The sequence below is a fragment of the Vombatus ursinus genome, unplaced genomic scaffold (assembly GCF_900497805.2).
Source record: "Vombatus ursinus unplaced genomic scaffold, bare-nosed wombat genome assembly UNPS02005459.1, whole genome shotgun sequence".
In the NCBI taxonomy this organism is placed as follows: Eukaryota; Metazoa; Chordata; class Mammalia; order Diprotodontia; family Vombatidae; genus Vombatus; species Vombatus ursinus.
The window spans coordinates 10517212-10531568 of NW_020945237.1; the positions used below are offsets into that span (position 1 = coordinate 10517212).

The window sequence follows — 14357 nt, forward strand, 5'->3', positions numbered from 1 at the left end:
TCCTTCCTTCCTTCCTTCCTTCCTTCCTTCCTTCCTTCCTTCCTTCCTTCCTTCCTTCCTTCCTTCCTTCCTTCTTTTCTTTTTTTTTTTCATCTTTTCCAGCCTATTTCATTACTTTTAAAATTGAGCTCTGCTCCTGGGATGGAAGGGGCATTATCCTAACCTTCTTGTGTGAGGGGCTGCAAGCCTTGGCTTTTGCATGGTGTTGTGCTGGGGCTGCCCTGAGGCCCACAGGGGCTTATGCAGTGCCAGGCCAGTGGGGGTCTGGTGCCTTGCAATGTCCTATGCTGAGGTGGGGTTAGAGTAGTTGGTGCTCTGTGGTGCCATGCAGGGCCTAATGGGTCTGGTGGCTTACCTGGAACTACACTGAGGCTCTTGGTGGGTCCTAGTGATGAAGTTTGCCCATTTGCCTGGTGCTATCCTGGGCCTCAGGCCCTCCCACTAGCTTACTGAGGCAGGGCATGCTGCTGTCTTGTTAAAACACTGCCTTCCCTGGTCTGCACTCCTCTTTTACTTGAGTGAGACACACCTTTCCTGCTGACCTTCCTGGTTGTCTTGGACTGGAAACTTGTTTCATCTCATCTTTTTGTTGGTTCTGCCATTCCAGAATTTGTTTTGGGGTGCTAATTTATAATTCCTTGGAGGTGAATATGGGAGAGTTTAGGAGATTTTCCACTTGATCCTCCATCTTGGCTCCCAGAAGTCAGTTCCAGTAATTTGTTTTGAGTGTAACAAGTAGTATGCTATATTTTTGGCATTACATCTCTCTTATCTGATCCATTATATTGAATTATTTTTCTATTTTTCCAGATAATTTGATAATTTTTGTTTATAATATAATTTGAAATCTAGAAGAGATTTTTCTCTTATTTCCTTTTTAAAATTTTTAGCTTTACATATGAATTTTTTTATTATTTAATTCTAAAATGTCTAATTTTACCTAATTCAATGAGCTATCTTGATGTTATTCAGACATAGCATTAAAATTATGCAATAACTTGGCTTTTATTTGTATCTTCATTGTATTAATATGGTTGACTCATGACTATTGAACACCTCTTTAATATTTAGTTTTTCCTTATTTTTATAAGAACATATAATTTACTTTTTAACATACAAATTCTGTATGTATTTGTGCATATTTATTTTTTGTTTTTTTTAAATTCATTTCCTTGTTTTTTTTTAAATTTCATTAACAACACATAGAAGTACTGATATTTTGTGGGTTTATTTTGTGTCATACCTCATTTCTGAAACAATTATTATTTTTATTTTGTGCTCTTGTATTTTCTAAATATTTGCAATTTGGGATAGCTTTGTCTTATCTAAATACATTTTTGAAAAGGTTAAATTTGAGATTACTTTGTGTTACTGTCTTATGGATTCTGTAATTTTTTACTTTGCCCTATTTTCAATTTCAGACTCATTTATATTTTTTTTTCCTGGGAGATTAGTAACTCCCAGGTACTTTGATTTATAGTGATCTCCAGCCTTCTTCTAGTGCTATTTGATTATTTTGTTATCCATTTTTGCATTTTGTCTTCCATTAGGTTTATTCCATTTGATTAATTTATTAAGATTTTCAACTGATTATTCCAAGTTCCTTTTCTATTCCTTCTTTGATTTCATTTTTACCTTTATAGATAACAGATCTTTATGTCATCCAAAAATATTTATTAGGCATTTTCTATGTGTAAGGCACTATTTATCTAGCTGGTTTATTAAACATTCTGGAGGTTCTTTTAATAGTCTTACTTTTAATTCTGGAGTGGTGATGGCATATTCTTCTTTCCTTCTAAAACCCTTCAAAATCTTACTTATTTTCTCTTTCATTTTAATATTTTTCCTTGCTTACTAATTTTGTCAATTGTTCTGATATATATTTGTATATATCAGAACAATGTATATGTATATATACACACATTCACACTTTTTTCTAAACTGGGAGATGATTTTTATCCATAAGAACATTTTTCTTTCACATTCTTTTTTGTTGTTGTATTACTTTATTTGGTACAATTGATGTTATTCCTAAGTTAGAAAGGGAACTGGGCTTATTTTCATGAAGTTCTATCCTATGTGGACTAGAAAAGAAAGAACAGGGCAAGCTCATATACAGGATTCAAAATCTTTTATAGCTAGCCCAGGTTTGTAGTAATTCTAACTCAACACCATCTGACCATTCCTGGGAATTAAGAAACACCTTTTGGTCTTTATCCGGTGCTTTCTAATAGGTGGGTATCCATACCATGAGTCAAAACAGATGGCACCTTTGTTGACTGTGTAAGGTGAAGTTCAGTCTGTCTTGGATACTTCATTGTTGACCTACTAGGTTAGTAAACTCTCTAACACTGAAACACATTGGCAAAGACGTCTGTTTATGCTTGTGGGTGAATTTCAGGTCAGATCTCTTGTTATATATGTTTATTTCACAAGCATACCCTTGACATTTTTAATGTTCACTATGTTCCCTGTAAGGAACTAGAAAGTTAGAAGAGTCCTAGATTAAATTTAAAGTAGATTTTTAATTTTGCTGCATCTTCTCTTTTGAGAATATCTTGTTGAAAACTGTTTCTGTCCTAGAAATTCACTTACAGAAATGGAATTAAGCTTTCAGTCAGTAAGAAAATAGAAAAAAAAAGTCCTAATAATGGTACAGGAAAATTATGAAGCAGACAAATACATAAAGACAGATAGGCAGAGTACAATCAATGAATTCTCTAAGTGACATTTAAAAAAAGATTCTTAAAGCAGAAGAAAAAGGCTAAGGATAGAGTAAAAATAGTCTGATGATTCAACAAACAACTAACATTTATTAAATGAATGCTACATGTAAGACACTATGCTAATGGTTGGGATGCAATATAAAAAATGAAAATCTTTGTGCCTAAGGTGCTTAAATTCTATCCAGAGAAGTAGAACATGAACGTCAGTAAATGTGCCAGGAAAATTTTAAAAAGAAAAAAAGGAACCAAAAACTAGAGGACAGGGATAATCTTTTGTGGAGGAGGTAGTACCTGAGTTGGTCCTTGAAGGAAGATACATTTTTTTTGAAGGGTAGAGATGAGAAGGGAATGTGTTGCAGGACTGGAAAACAAGTAAGGTCAAAGGCTTGAAGTTAGGAAGTGGAGTCACAAGGTTGGGTAATAGCTCATATTTTGATGATGGAACATAGAGTTTGTCAAGAGGATAGGGAATGACACTGTTATTTAATTGATATAAAGTCTCTAGTATAGAGATTTCCTGTATAAGGAAATAACCTCTACTATGCAGGTCAGCTCCTTCTCTATAATCTATAGTTTTAGAAAGTTGATTCTTTGATAGGTTAAATTACTTGTCTAAGATCATACATTTAGTATGTATTAAAGGCAAGACTTAAACACAGATTTTCCTAGCTCTGAATCTGATCAGTACACCATACTGAAGAGGAACATTTCTAAATAAGACCGAAAAAGTAGCTGGGAACCAGAATGTAGATTGTAGATTAAGATGTTTTAAGATTATTTTGGCAGCTTGGTGAAGGTTGAGTTGGGGAGGGAGGAATATTATCCTGATATAGTAGTACTGGTAAGAGAGATGAAGTCTTAAAATAATTATTGGATATAGGGATAGAAAATGAGATAAGACAGATGTTGTAGAGGTATGATCAGGAAAACTTCACAGTTGATAGCTCTGGGAGTGATGGAGAGAGAGGAGGCAAGGATTATTCTGAGGCTATGAATGTAGCGGCCAGGGAAGACTGGGTTGCCATTGAAAGGAACAAGGAAGTTTGGAGGAAAAGAAGGCATGTAGGTGGAAGATGATGAATTTTGTTTGGATGTGCTGAGTTTGAGATACTCAACCAGCAAGTCTTTGCCAAAGAATTACTAGAGCTCAGGAGAGGGATTAGGGATGAAATTTAGATTTGGGAATCATCTCTATAGAAAAGTGAAGAGTTGGTACTTGGAAGATGATGAGAAGTATAAGCAATTATGTGTAGAGAGAGAAGGGAAAAAAAAAGGCCCAGGTCAAAGTCCTAGGGAGTTCTCATTCTATGGGGAAGGCAGAAAGATGGAAGATATATAATAATCCAGCAGAGGAGATTGAGGAGCAAAAATACTCCTACTCTTCTTGCCAGCCTCTTATGTCTGGCTACTTTAGATAAAGCATAACCATTGGGGGAAGTTTTAGCCAGTGGAGCAATGTTTTCTGCAGAGACCCAACTTTTCCTGATCATAATGGAAAGTGACTGAAAAGAAGAGATTGAGGATGAAGGGAAAGATTAAGTGGGAATGAGAGAGAGAGAGAGAGAGAGACAGACAGACAGACAGACAGACAGACAGACAGACAGACAGGAGGTGGAAATGTCCTTGGGAGTGATAGAATTGAGCTGGATGGGTACAAGTTTCAGGGAGAGGTTGGGGCTTTTTAGAGGCAGGTAACTTTCACTACGGGAGACATCAACCCTAAGTCAATGGTATTAGGGAAACCAAAATTGTAATTTTGGGAGCCATTTAAATTCATTTTAATTAAATAATAACATTTGCTGGGTGATCACTGTGTAGTCTTGTTCTAGGCCCTCAGTGTAGACTAAAAAGAAGAGAGCTGTTCTTGGTTGGTGGTACAGAGGTAAATATATAGCAATTTAATTGACACTAGATCACCTCTTTGAAAACAAAAGCAAGTCCACAAAGCTTAGGTTTAAAGAATCAGTAGGTTAGAGAACTAGCATGTGTTTTAGGAAAGCAATAACCATTATCTAGGGATATGTATATTAATTCCTACTTTAGAAGGCTTCTTTGGAATATTTTCTTTGAAAAGTGCTATTTTCCATATCACAACTTTTCTTACCAATAGTTCATTTTCATTTGCTTGTCATCGTGTTTTATTTTTAAAAATATTTTGAATGAGAGAAAATGTTTTTGGAAATGTTATGACTAGTTTGACATAGCATTTACCTTTAAAACTAGGAGGGAGATGATGACCATTTTACCTATGAAGGAACTGAGATTCACTCTTTAGGCACTGTTGGAGCCTTGAGTATTGCTTCCCACTCCTGTCTTCTTGGAACCTCCAAGCTGCACTAACCACCTGTCATTTCCATTTTTGTGCTGGATAGTGGGGGTGAATGCTTAAGAGTTCCCAGGAGGGGGGAGATGATTTGCTGAAGAGGAAAAATACAACCTAGAATTGATAACATTTCAGGCAAAGTGATCTGGTTCTGGTTCTGAGTCATTTACCATTTTTGGCCCCATGACACTGAATCTCAGAGTCCACATAATAAGCTATTATCTGAACAAGAATCCTCTGTACAACGGACTAGAGGAGCAGTAATCCACATCTGCTTCAAGTCCTCCAGGGAAGTCCACCTAGTCACCCTAGTCAGGTTTGAGTCCAGGCTTTACTCACTCCTCTACCCTGATGCTATAGTTCTTGCAGGGACAGTAACCTGTCCCTAACCCCTCCCCTACAAAGACATGGGTTTCTGAGTGTTCAGTATTTTTTTAATGAGTTATTGGTTTATATTTTTTTCCCTTGAAATGTCTGTTTTTAATATTTAAATGTCTGGAGCTTAGAGTAATAAAATTTACCTTTACTTTTACATGGAACAGAGGGAAGGTTATAGAATAATTTTTCTGTAACTGGGGCTTGGTCAAAGTAGCACTACTACCCTGTACTAGATAGGCTTCATACAAATTGAGTGGAAGGTCTTGTTTTAGCATTCTTGTCCCTAGTGGAAATGAGGAGGTCAGGTTGGGAACAAAAAGAAACCAAAGAAATAAAAAAGAAAGGCAAAAAAAGGAACACTTTTAGGGGAATATTTTCCTTGGAGGTTAAAATAGTTCTATCAGTCTCATTCTAGGAAAGCAAAAGGAGTTTTTGCGACTAATAAAAAACTAGAGCATCGTTTGAAATGGTTTTTTTAAAAATTTTTTTAGGTAGCTATTCAATTTTTCTTTGCCACCTATTGAGGTTACATAGTTACGTGTCTGAGAGCGGGGCACAGAAATAGAATAAAAGTCCATTTCTTTTTTTGTTGTTTAGAGGAAGGTGATTTTTATTTTATGATTTGTGTCATCAGTACAGAAGAGAATGCTAGGAAAAATCTAGATCTCATTCATAATATGCCATTAAGTTTGGGGCATGAATAGCCATTTCAGTTTGGAAAGGACTTTGATAAATTTGTGGGGGAAATGTAAATGTGCTCACTCCTCTTCAATTGGAGCTCGAGGAGTCCATTAGTCATTTTGCAAAAAGGAGCCCATTTGCTCTAAATTACTCCCAGAAAATAGAAGTGGGGGAAACTGATGAATGCTCCTTGACACAACAGTCAGACTAAAAGCATCTATGGTTGGTGCTGCTGAGGTCTTCAATGCTGAATAATAGAAGTTGAAGAGAAAATAATAGAAAGAAAAATGCAAGTCTCTCCTAACCCTAACTCCAACCTACCCTGGCACAGCAGAGCTAAACAGAATGACAATCAGTTGCTATAAGTTGGGCAATGTAAGGTAACACCTTAGACCTTGTTGTCCTCTGAAAGTTTCATTAACTAGCATTTGTATAGGGCTGTAAAATTCATAAAATATTTCACAAATATTATCTTTTTTTTGTTATCACAACAACCCGGGAAGGTAGGTACTATTATTATTCCTATTTTACAGATGAAGAAACTGAGGCAAGCAGTGGTCAAATAACTTACACAGGGTCACACAGCTAGCAAGTATCTGAAGTCACATTTGAACTTAGGTCTTCCTGACTCGAGGTCCAGAGATCTATTCACTATACCACCTACCTGCCTTTTAATTACTGCTCATTAGCAGTAACATAACCAGAATGTTAGTTATACTGGTTTATGGAATGAACAGTTAAGATGGGTTGGGGAACCTGAGGCCTCGAGGCCATGTGTGGCCTTCTAGGTCCTCAAGTGCAGCTCTGACTGAATCCAAACTTCACAGAACAAATCCCCTTAATAAAAAGATTTGTTTTGTAAAACTTGGACTCAATAAAAAGGCCACACCCAAGGACCTAGAAGGCTACTTGGGGCAGGTTCCCCAGCCCTTAGTTAAGATGTTATCGCTAAATGAATAATAGTAACTTACATGAATACACCATTTGTAGATATAGAGTGATACAACAGTACTATGTCAAATTGACAGCGTTTACTATTAGGACCTTCTATTTGCCAGGCGCTGTCCAGAGCACTTTCTAACCATAGCATTAGACATGATACAAAAATATATTTATTAAGCACAAAAAAGCATTTATTAAGACTGTGTGTTACTATGTAGCTGGTTCTGTGCTGGGTGCTGGTGATACAAAGGAAAAAAAAAAAACAATTCAATTCCTGTCTTCAAAGGGAGAGAACAAACAGTGAAATGGAGGCCAGGTAAGGGTGTTTTAATCTGATGTGTCATGGGGATGGTGAGTTGATGTCAAGTCAAGTCAACGTGCATTTATTAAGCACCTACAACGTACTAGACACTGTACTGGTACTAGGTACAAGGAAATATAAAGAGAGGCAAAAAAAAAAGCCCCACAAAAAACCTCATTCCAGCTCTCAAGGCAGGCTAATAGTGGAGATGACATACGAACATTTACATACAAACAAAATGTTTATATCTATGTGTATATATATGTGTGTGCGTATGTGTGTATATATATACATACATATATACATATACATACATACATATATAAATTTAAGCTGGAGCTGACCTCTCAGGGAAGGAACTAAGATTAAGGATGACCAGGAAAGGTTTCTTTGTAAAAAGTGAGACTTTAGCTGAGACTTGAAGGAATCCAAGGAAGTCAGGAGGCAGAGATGAGGGAGAACATTCTGGACAGTCTTGGCCTGCTCTTTTCAGAAGTTATTTTAGTATTGACTTATTTACTGTTCAGAGTCAGAGATAGAAAGTTGGGCAAAGGGAATATATGATGGTAGGATAGACAAGATGGCACCACTAGACCAGATGCAAAATATGGTCTGGATTAGGACTTTATAAATATAGTGGCTAGGTGAATATACGTTTGCACATCTATGAAGATAGCTCAGCAACAGGGAAAGAATCCCAAGACTACATGGGTTGACTGCCCCAGGGACTTGGATCATGATTTCTGGAGGTCCAGTCTATTTCAAGAGGGGAAAAGTAGGGCAATGGCAGGAAAATTGCAAAAATGTAAAGGATAGAATGGGTTTGGGTCTAGCTAAATACAGTAGGCTGGGTAATTTTGCGCTCACTTGCCAATCAAGAGAGCTCATCAGCATATCACTGATTGTTTTTGTTAAGAGGCAGCATGGTGCAAATTCCAGTGATGCATCAAATCCTGCTTCTGCTTTACTTTGTGACTGTAGGAAGTGATTGATCCTCTCAGTGCCTCAGGAGGCCTCCTAGGACTTTCCTACTGGCATGTACACTGTTCCCTATGCAGGACATTCCATCTCTTGGGCAATATCCATTAACTTGGATGCCCTCCTTCCTCACTAATGTCTCAGAGATTCTTTCTTCAGCTCAGTCCTGATTTTCACCTCCCCAATTGCAAGTGCCCTCCCTCCAGAAATGACTGTGTAACTGCTTTGCATACATTTATGAAGTAATCCCTTTCACACAATTCCCCCTTCCAAATGAATGTAAGCTCCTTGAAGGCAGGCACAATTTGATTTTTTTTAAACTTTTTTGTTCTACCACCTAGTACTGCACAGTGCCTGGCACCTAGTAGGTACATAATAAATGCTAGTTGACTTAATTAATCAGCTCTGTATAAGAGAGTTGACATGTGTGTTGATGGAGTGAGTTTCCCATGCTGATGAAATCATAAATGTCTTGCTACTGTTAAAAATTATTCAGTGATAATATATGGTTCATCGTATTGATCAGTGTACTTGCAACTGTGTGAATGCTAATGGTATTGACCCTATTTTACAGATTGTGAGATCAGAGATTTAAAGCTTGAAGGGACCTTAGACACCATTTCCAATTTATGATTTTTGCCTTTGTATCACCAATATGTGACATAGAGGAGGTGCCTAATAAATACATGTGGATTAGGTGATCTGAGATGAGTCAGCGGACATCAGGAGAGATTAATGAGCAAAGTCATGTCTCTAGTAAATGGAGAACCAGAATTCAAACAGAGGAGATCTGACAACAAAACTAGCACTCTTTCCTCTGTATCAGGGAGTCTCTTTCAAACTAGATTACTTTTTTTTTTTTTTTTTTTTTTTGGTGAGGTGGCACAGTAGATAGACTGTGAGTTCTGGGACTGAAGTCAGGAAGAACTGAATTCAAATATGACCAAAGACACTAATTAGTTATGTGATACTGAGAAAGTCACTTAACCTCTGTTTGCCTCAGTTTCTTCAATTGTAAAATAGGGACAATAATAGCACCAACTTCCTAGAATTGTTAGGATCAAATGAGATAATAATTGTAATATACTTAGTACATAGGCTTGGCATATATTAGGTGGATAATAAATACATGCTTCCTTCTTTCATGAATCAGAATATACATGCAAATATATGTAGGATATACTCTAATATATTTAGAATTTGAAATTCAGGGTAGAGGCTAGAGAGCAAAGGAGTGAGAAATGAATAAGTACAGGGGACCTCTTTGGGAAGGATGAAATAAATGAAAAAAGTGAAAATACTAGAGTAGGAAAGATTACTAAGGAGATAAATGCTTACATTGAGAAAAATGTGCAGCATGTAGAATTTGATTTGAACTTAAATGGCATGTTCAAATATAGTTTCTTTGCTTATAATAAAGGTAGAAATAGAGGGAATCCCAGGGCTTAGGCTGAGTGATTTTGATGTCATTCAGTTCATTTTCATGGTCTCAATGCATGATGGGAAATGACAGAACAAAGAGGCAAGCATCTTTGAACATCAGAGTCAATCTATTCACAGGAGGTGTAATACGCGGGCAAGTCAAGCTGACTGACATTTTCATAGAGAAGATTAAGAGGCAAATGTGATTATCTTCCCAAATACCAAACCATCTTTGTCATAATGGTTGAAAACATGGCGCTATAGTGAACATTTTGGATCTGACCCTTCATAGATCAGTAATCTTTGGCCTATAATCTAGAAGCAACAAATTAGCAAGCATTTATTAAATGCCTACTATATATGTGGCAGGCTCTGTGTTATGTGCTGGAGCTAGGATTAGGATAAAATACATTTTTTTACTCACAAAAGTCAACACCCTTTCAGATACATGTGGCTTGAGACCTAAAGAACCTTGACAGAGAACAGGGAATGGAGATGTTAAAAATTATATATCATGACATCCCTAGGTGATGATTGGGTTACGTTCCAGATGTTCTTTGGGAAGTGCATTTGAAACTCTGAAGGCCATTTCCTCTAGAAACAATATTATGAGTACTAGTTAAATTAGTAGGACCAGTTCCCTCCATTTTTTTTTTTTTTTACACATACCATACTTGGAATAAGGTCAGAGCCGAAACTACCCTGGGGCAAATCGGAATTTGTTCTATGACACTGACATCAAGGGAGGTGTTTCCTCCCAGGGCTAAACCAGACTTCCTTCCTTCAGTGATTATGCTTTTTTATCCCTCTCTCCTCGGTGATTGCATTGGCTCACATCTCTGTGGCAATCCCATCTCTGTGTTGTCCGTCCCTTGCAGTCTACTTTCTTATCCCCCAAATAATCTAAGTGACATGGGACCTCTCCTCCCTTCAACTCATGTATATAGCACTAATGATTGAACTCTATTATCTGGATTGAAACCTCCACCTAACTGCATTTGCCCCAGGTTGACATATTCCTCATTAAGACTCTATCTATCTATCTAATCAATATATATATATATATATATATACATGTATATATATAGTAACATATATACATATATACACACACATATAAATAATCAATTAAGCCTAGCCAGTATTGGAGACCAATATACCCTTGGTTCTATGGAAAAAAAAATTCAAATTCAACTGGGAGGGAGAGGGTAGTACAAGAACCTACATTATCCCATTTGTGACATTGACTGAGGGGAGGGAGTAAGGGGAAGCCACTGTTAGAGTTCTGGCAACTTTTAATCTCACCATTTTACTTCATTTAAGAAAAGACACCTCTCTACACTTGCATATGACTTACATCATAGCTATTAACTTATACAGTTATTAACACCACATTAATTACTCCTGGGGTGGTTTTGTTTATTTTAAGTTAATGTTGGTTTTTCTTAACTACTTTTCTTTTTTTCTTTTTTATTCTTTGTTGCAAGAGATGGCTATCTGGACCAAGAAATAGAGAGGAGAGATGCCTTTGAACGAAAGATATAAAAAAAACACCCCTCTAATGCCTTGGAGCAAGCCAGTGAATCTCCATGGATCTCAGTTGCCTAATCTATAAAATTAACGGGTGGATTAGATATATGGTCATTAAGATCTCTTTTAGTTTTAAATCTCTAGTCTTATAAATAAAAATTTAAAATAAAAAAATTGTTAGAATGAGATTGGGGACAGAAGGGAGTCGTTTTAAGAAATAACATAATTTTTTTCCTGCAATCCACAGGGGAAAGAAATACTATGGACAAGTAATGCTTCAACCGTGGATGTGTGGATGAAAACAGAAGTGTCTGTACCTGAGACCATGACAAACTTTAAGGTACTAATGGGGAAATTATCAATATTTATCTATTTTGTAAAAGTTTTATATGCATTTTTGATTTGACAGCATGTAATCCATTTTCTCATATGAGCCTCAAAATTGAGAGTGTACTCCTAAAGTTACCTTGATGCTTCTGGCACCACTTAGGCCAACATGGCATGAGTAGAACACCTATAAAGTTGACCAGGCCCAATGGATGGAAATCTGGAATAACTGGGATCTAATCTCACCTCTGTCTGACATTAGATTTGTGACCCTGGGCAGATCAATTAACCTCTTTATGTCTGAGATTCGTTATATCTGCTGACAAAATTGCAGTTCCTTATTAGGGTAGAGGAATCATAACATGTCCTGGTGCTACTCCCATGGTTCTCATTTTCCCTGCCTTCAATCAGAGCCTTCAGTTGCTTTTCCATAGAGCTATATTGAACATTCAGGCAGGCAGAGAGATAACTTGTTATTTTGTCTTTACCTGTGTATTAGCTATGACAATGCCACGTATGTAGTCATTTATATTTCTGTGTGTCTATGGCCAGCTACGTAAATCTAGAACATAGTTGAATTGCTGCTACTTTTAAAGAATTGGTGGGAAGCTACTGAATTTTATATTCAACAGGGATTGAGATTATTAATAAGGCTGCTTTATAATGGGGAAGCTTTTCTGTTTGCATTTACTCTATCTGGAGTGAATTAAAACAGGAACAGGTATGGGTTATGTCTACTTATACAGCGATATAATTATAAAGTCATGGGGATGATTTTTGCTTTTGGCTGATCCTACCAGTCTTGTTGCTTTGTTTGCTAGACTTGGAGCTCTGAATTCCCAAATATGAAGCAAAAAAGGAGAAACAAGGAGATAGGTAGAGAAGACGTTTTCCTCTTTGCATTCCACATGATACATAGGCTATCTTTCCTGAACTATATCATTTTTATGGCAAACCCAGAAAAGTTCAGTTTTTCTTTAGCCTGTTATACTCACCTTTCCACACACATACATTCTTATTTTTGTTTCCTGCTGACATCTAGTTTTTAACCCCCAAAGGCACCACTGTCACATTGATTTTGGAATACTATTTACTGTATGTGACCAAGGGATAAAATTTGAATGAAGTTTCAGATTTAGATTTAAAGCTAAAAACAGAGATAAATAGATATTGTTGCTGTGATCATCGAATACTCAGCACAATGCCTAGTGCATGATAAGAACTTAATTAATGCTGGCTGCCTTGACTTGTTAGTAGTGTTGTTGTTTTTAAGCACATTGGAAGACATTTTTGGTTTCCAAACTCTCATCATGGTTAGCTCCATTTAGCACCCAACTAATGAAGAAACAGGATGATTTCTACGATCTAAATGAGACATCACATCAAGTTTTAAAATCTAGTTTTTTTTCACCAAATATTTGATTGCTTTTTTTCTGCGATAGCCCAAAGTTCCAGTAGAAATTTTATATAATTATCAAGGGACAAGATTTTAAGTTAAATTCTATTTTTCGAAGGATTTATTCCAAAATACCAGTGTTTTGGTTGACTAAGGCATAGCGAACAGAGCGATGGTCTTAGAGTCAGGATGGCCAGGATGCTTATTGCCTGTGTGGTCACAGGGAAAAATAAGTAATCTCCTCAAGCCTGTTTCATCACCTCTAAAATGAGGGATAATAATGCCAGTTGTAGCTGTCTCACAGAGTTGTTTGCAGCACCTTAAGTGAGCTAGTCTATATAACATGCTAGGCAAACCTTGAAGTGTTAAATGACTATCAAGTGTTACTAATTTTGTTTTTGTAGATGTTATTTAGGGTTTATATTCCTTTCTAGGCTTAAGTGTCCTCACCAATACTTCATTTTAGGTAGTGTATATATATTGTATATATCTCTATGTATAATCTGTATATTTATATGCACAAATCTCTATTTTTTTACTATCTCTCTCTCTCTGTATATGTGTGCATGTTTATATGTATCTGTTTCGATAAAAATAGATTACATTGATGCCTGCGATAACTCTCTGTGGAAGGTACTATTATACTCATTCTTTCTCTCTCTCTCTCTCTCTCTCTCTTTCTCTGTTTCTTTCTCTCTGTTATTTATTATTATTATTATTTTTTTTTGCGGGGCAGTTGGGGTTAAGTGACTTGCCCAGGGTCAGAAAGCTAGTGAGTGTCTGAGGCAGGATTCGAACTCAGGTCCTCCTAACTTCAGGGCCAGTGCTCTATCCACTGCACCACCTAGCTGCCCCCCTCTCTGTTAGTTAATAGATTAATTCAGGAGCATATATAAATTCAATTGAATTTATGCATCCTGTTAAGAAATAGAAAATGTACATCTTTTAATAACTTTACCTCTTGATCTCTCTATTTTAAAGGAATGTTAAGAAAACATAATCATGGTGTTTGTGGCTAGGATTATTTCCTAAATAGAGAGATAATGGCTTAAGGAGTTCTCATGAAACTTCTGATCTGTTGATTTGGCTATGCCCCATTTGATATGGTTAAGAAATGTTCCCTTCAGATAAGAGAATAAATGACATTTGGAAACAGACTGAGCTCATATTTGAGATTTCTTCAGAATGCTCTCTCTGTATGGGGCAGAAATGGCCATAAATTAACCCTGTGAATAGGAAAGAAGATGATGAAAACACAAGTCAGTCATTAGTCAACAAGTATGGCTTCTGATTCAATCCACTTTTTGTAGGCCCAACATCCTTTTATATGTTGTGAACCAAACAAGTATTTGT

The 14357-nt window shown here is 36.6% G+C and overlaps 1 protein-coding gene across 1 annotated transcript in view; it reads left to right on the top strand.

Annotated features, from left to right (window-relative positions):
* MALRD1 (MAM and LDL receptor class A domain containing 1) overlaps window positions 1-14357 on the top strand; it is an 832608-nt gene that overhangs the window by 108869 nt on the left and 709382 nt on the right. Inside the window, 1 exon segment of the mRNA XM_027847861.1 lies at window positions 11529-11621. Coding sequence (XP_027703662.1) covers window positions 11529-11621 — 93 coding nt within the window.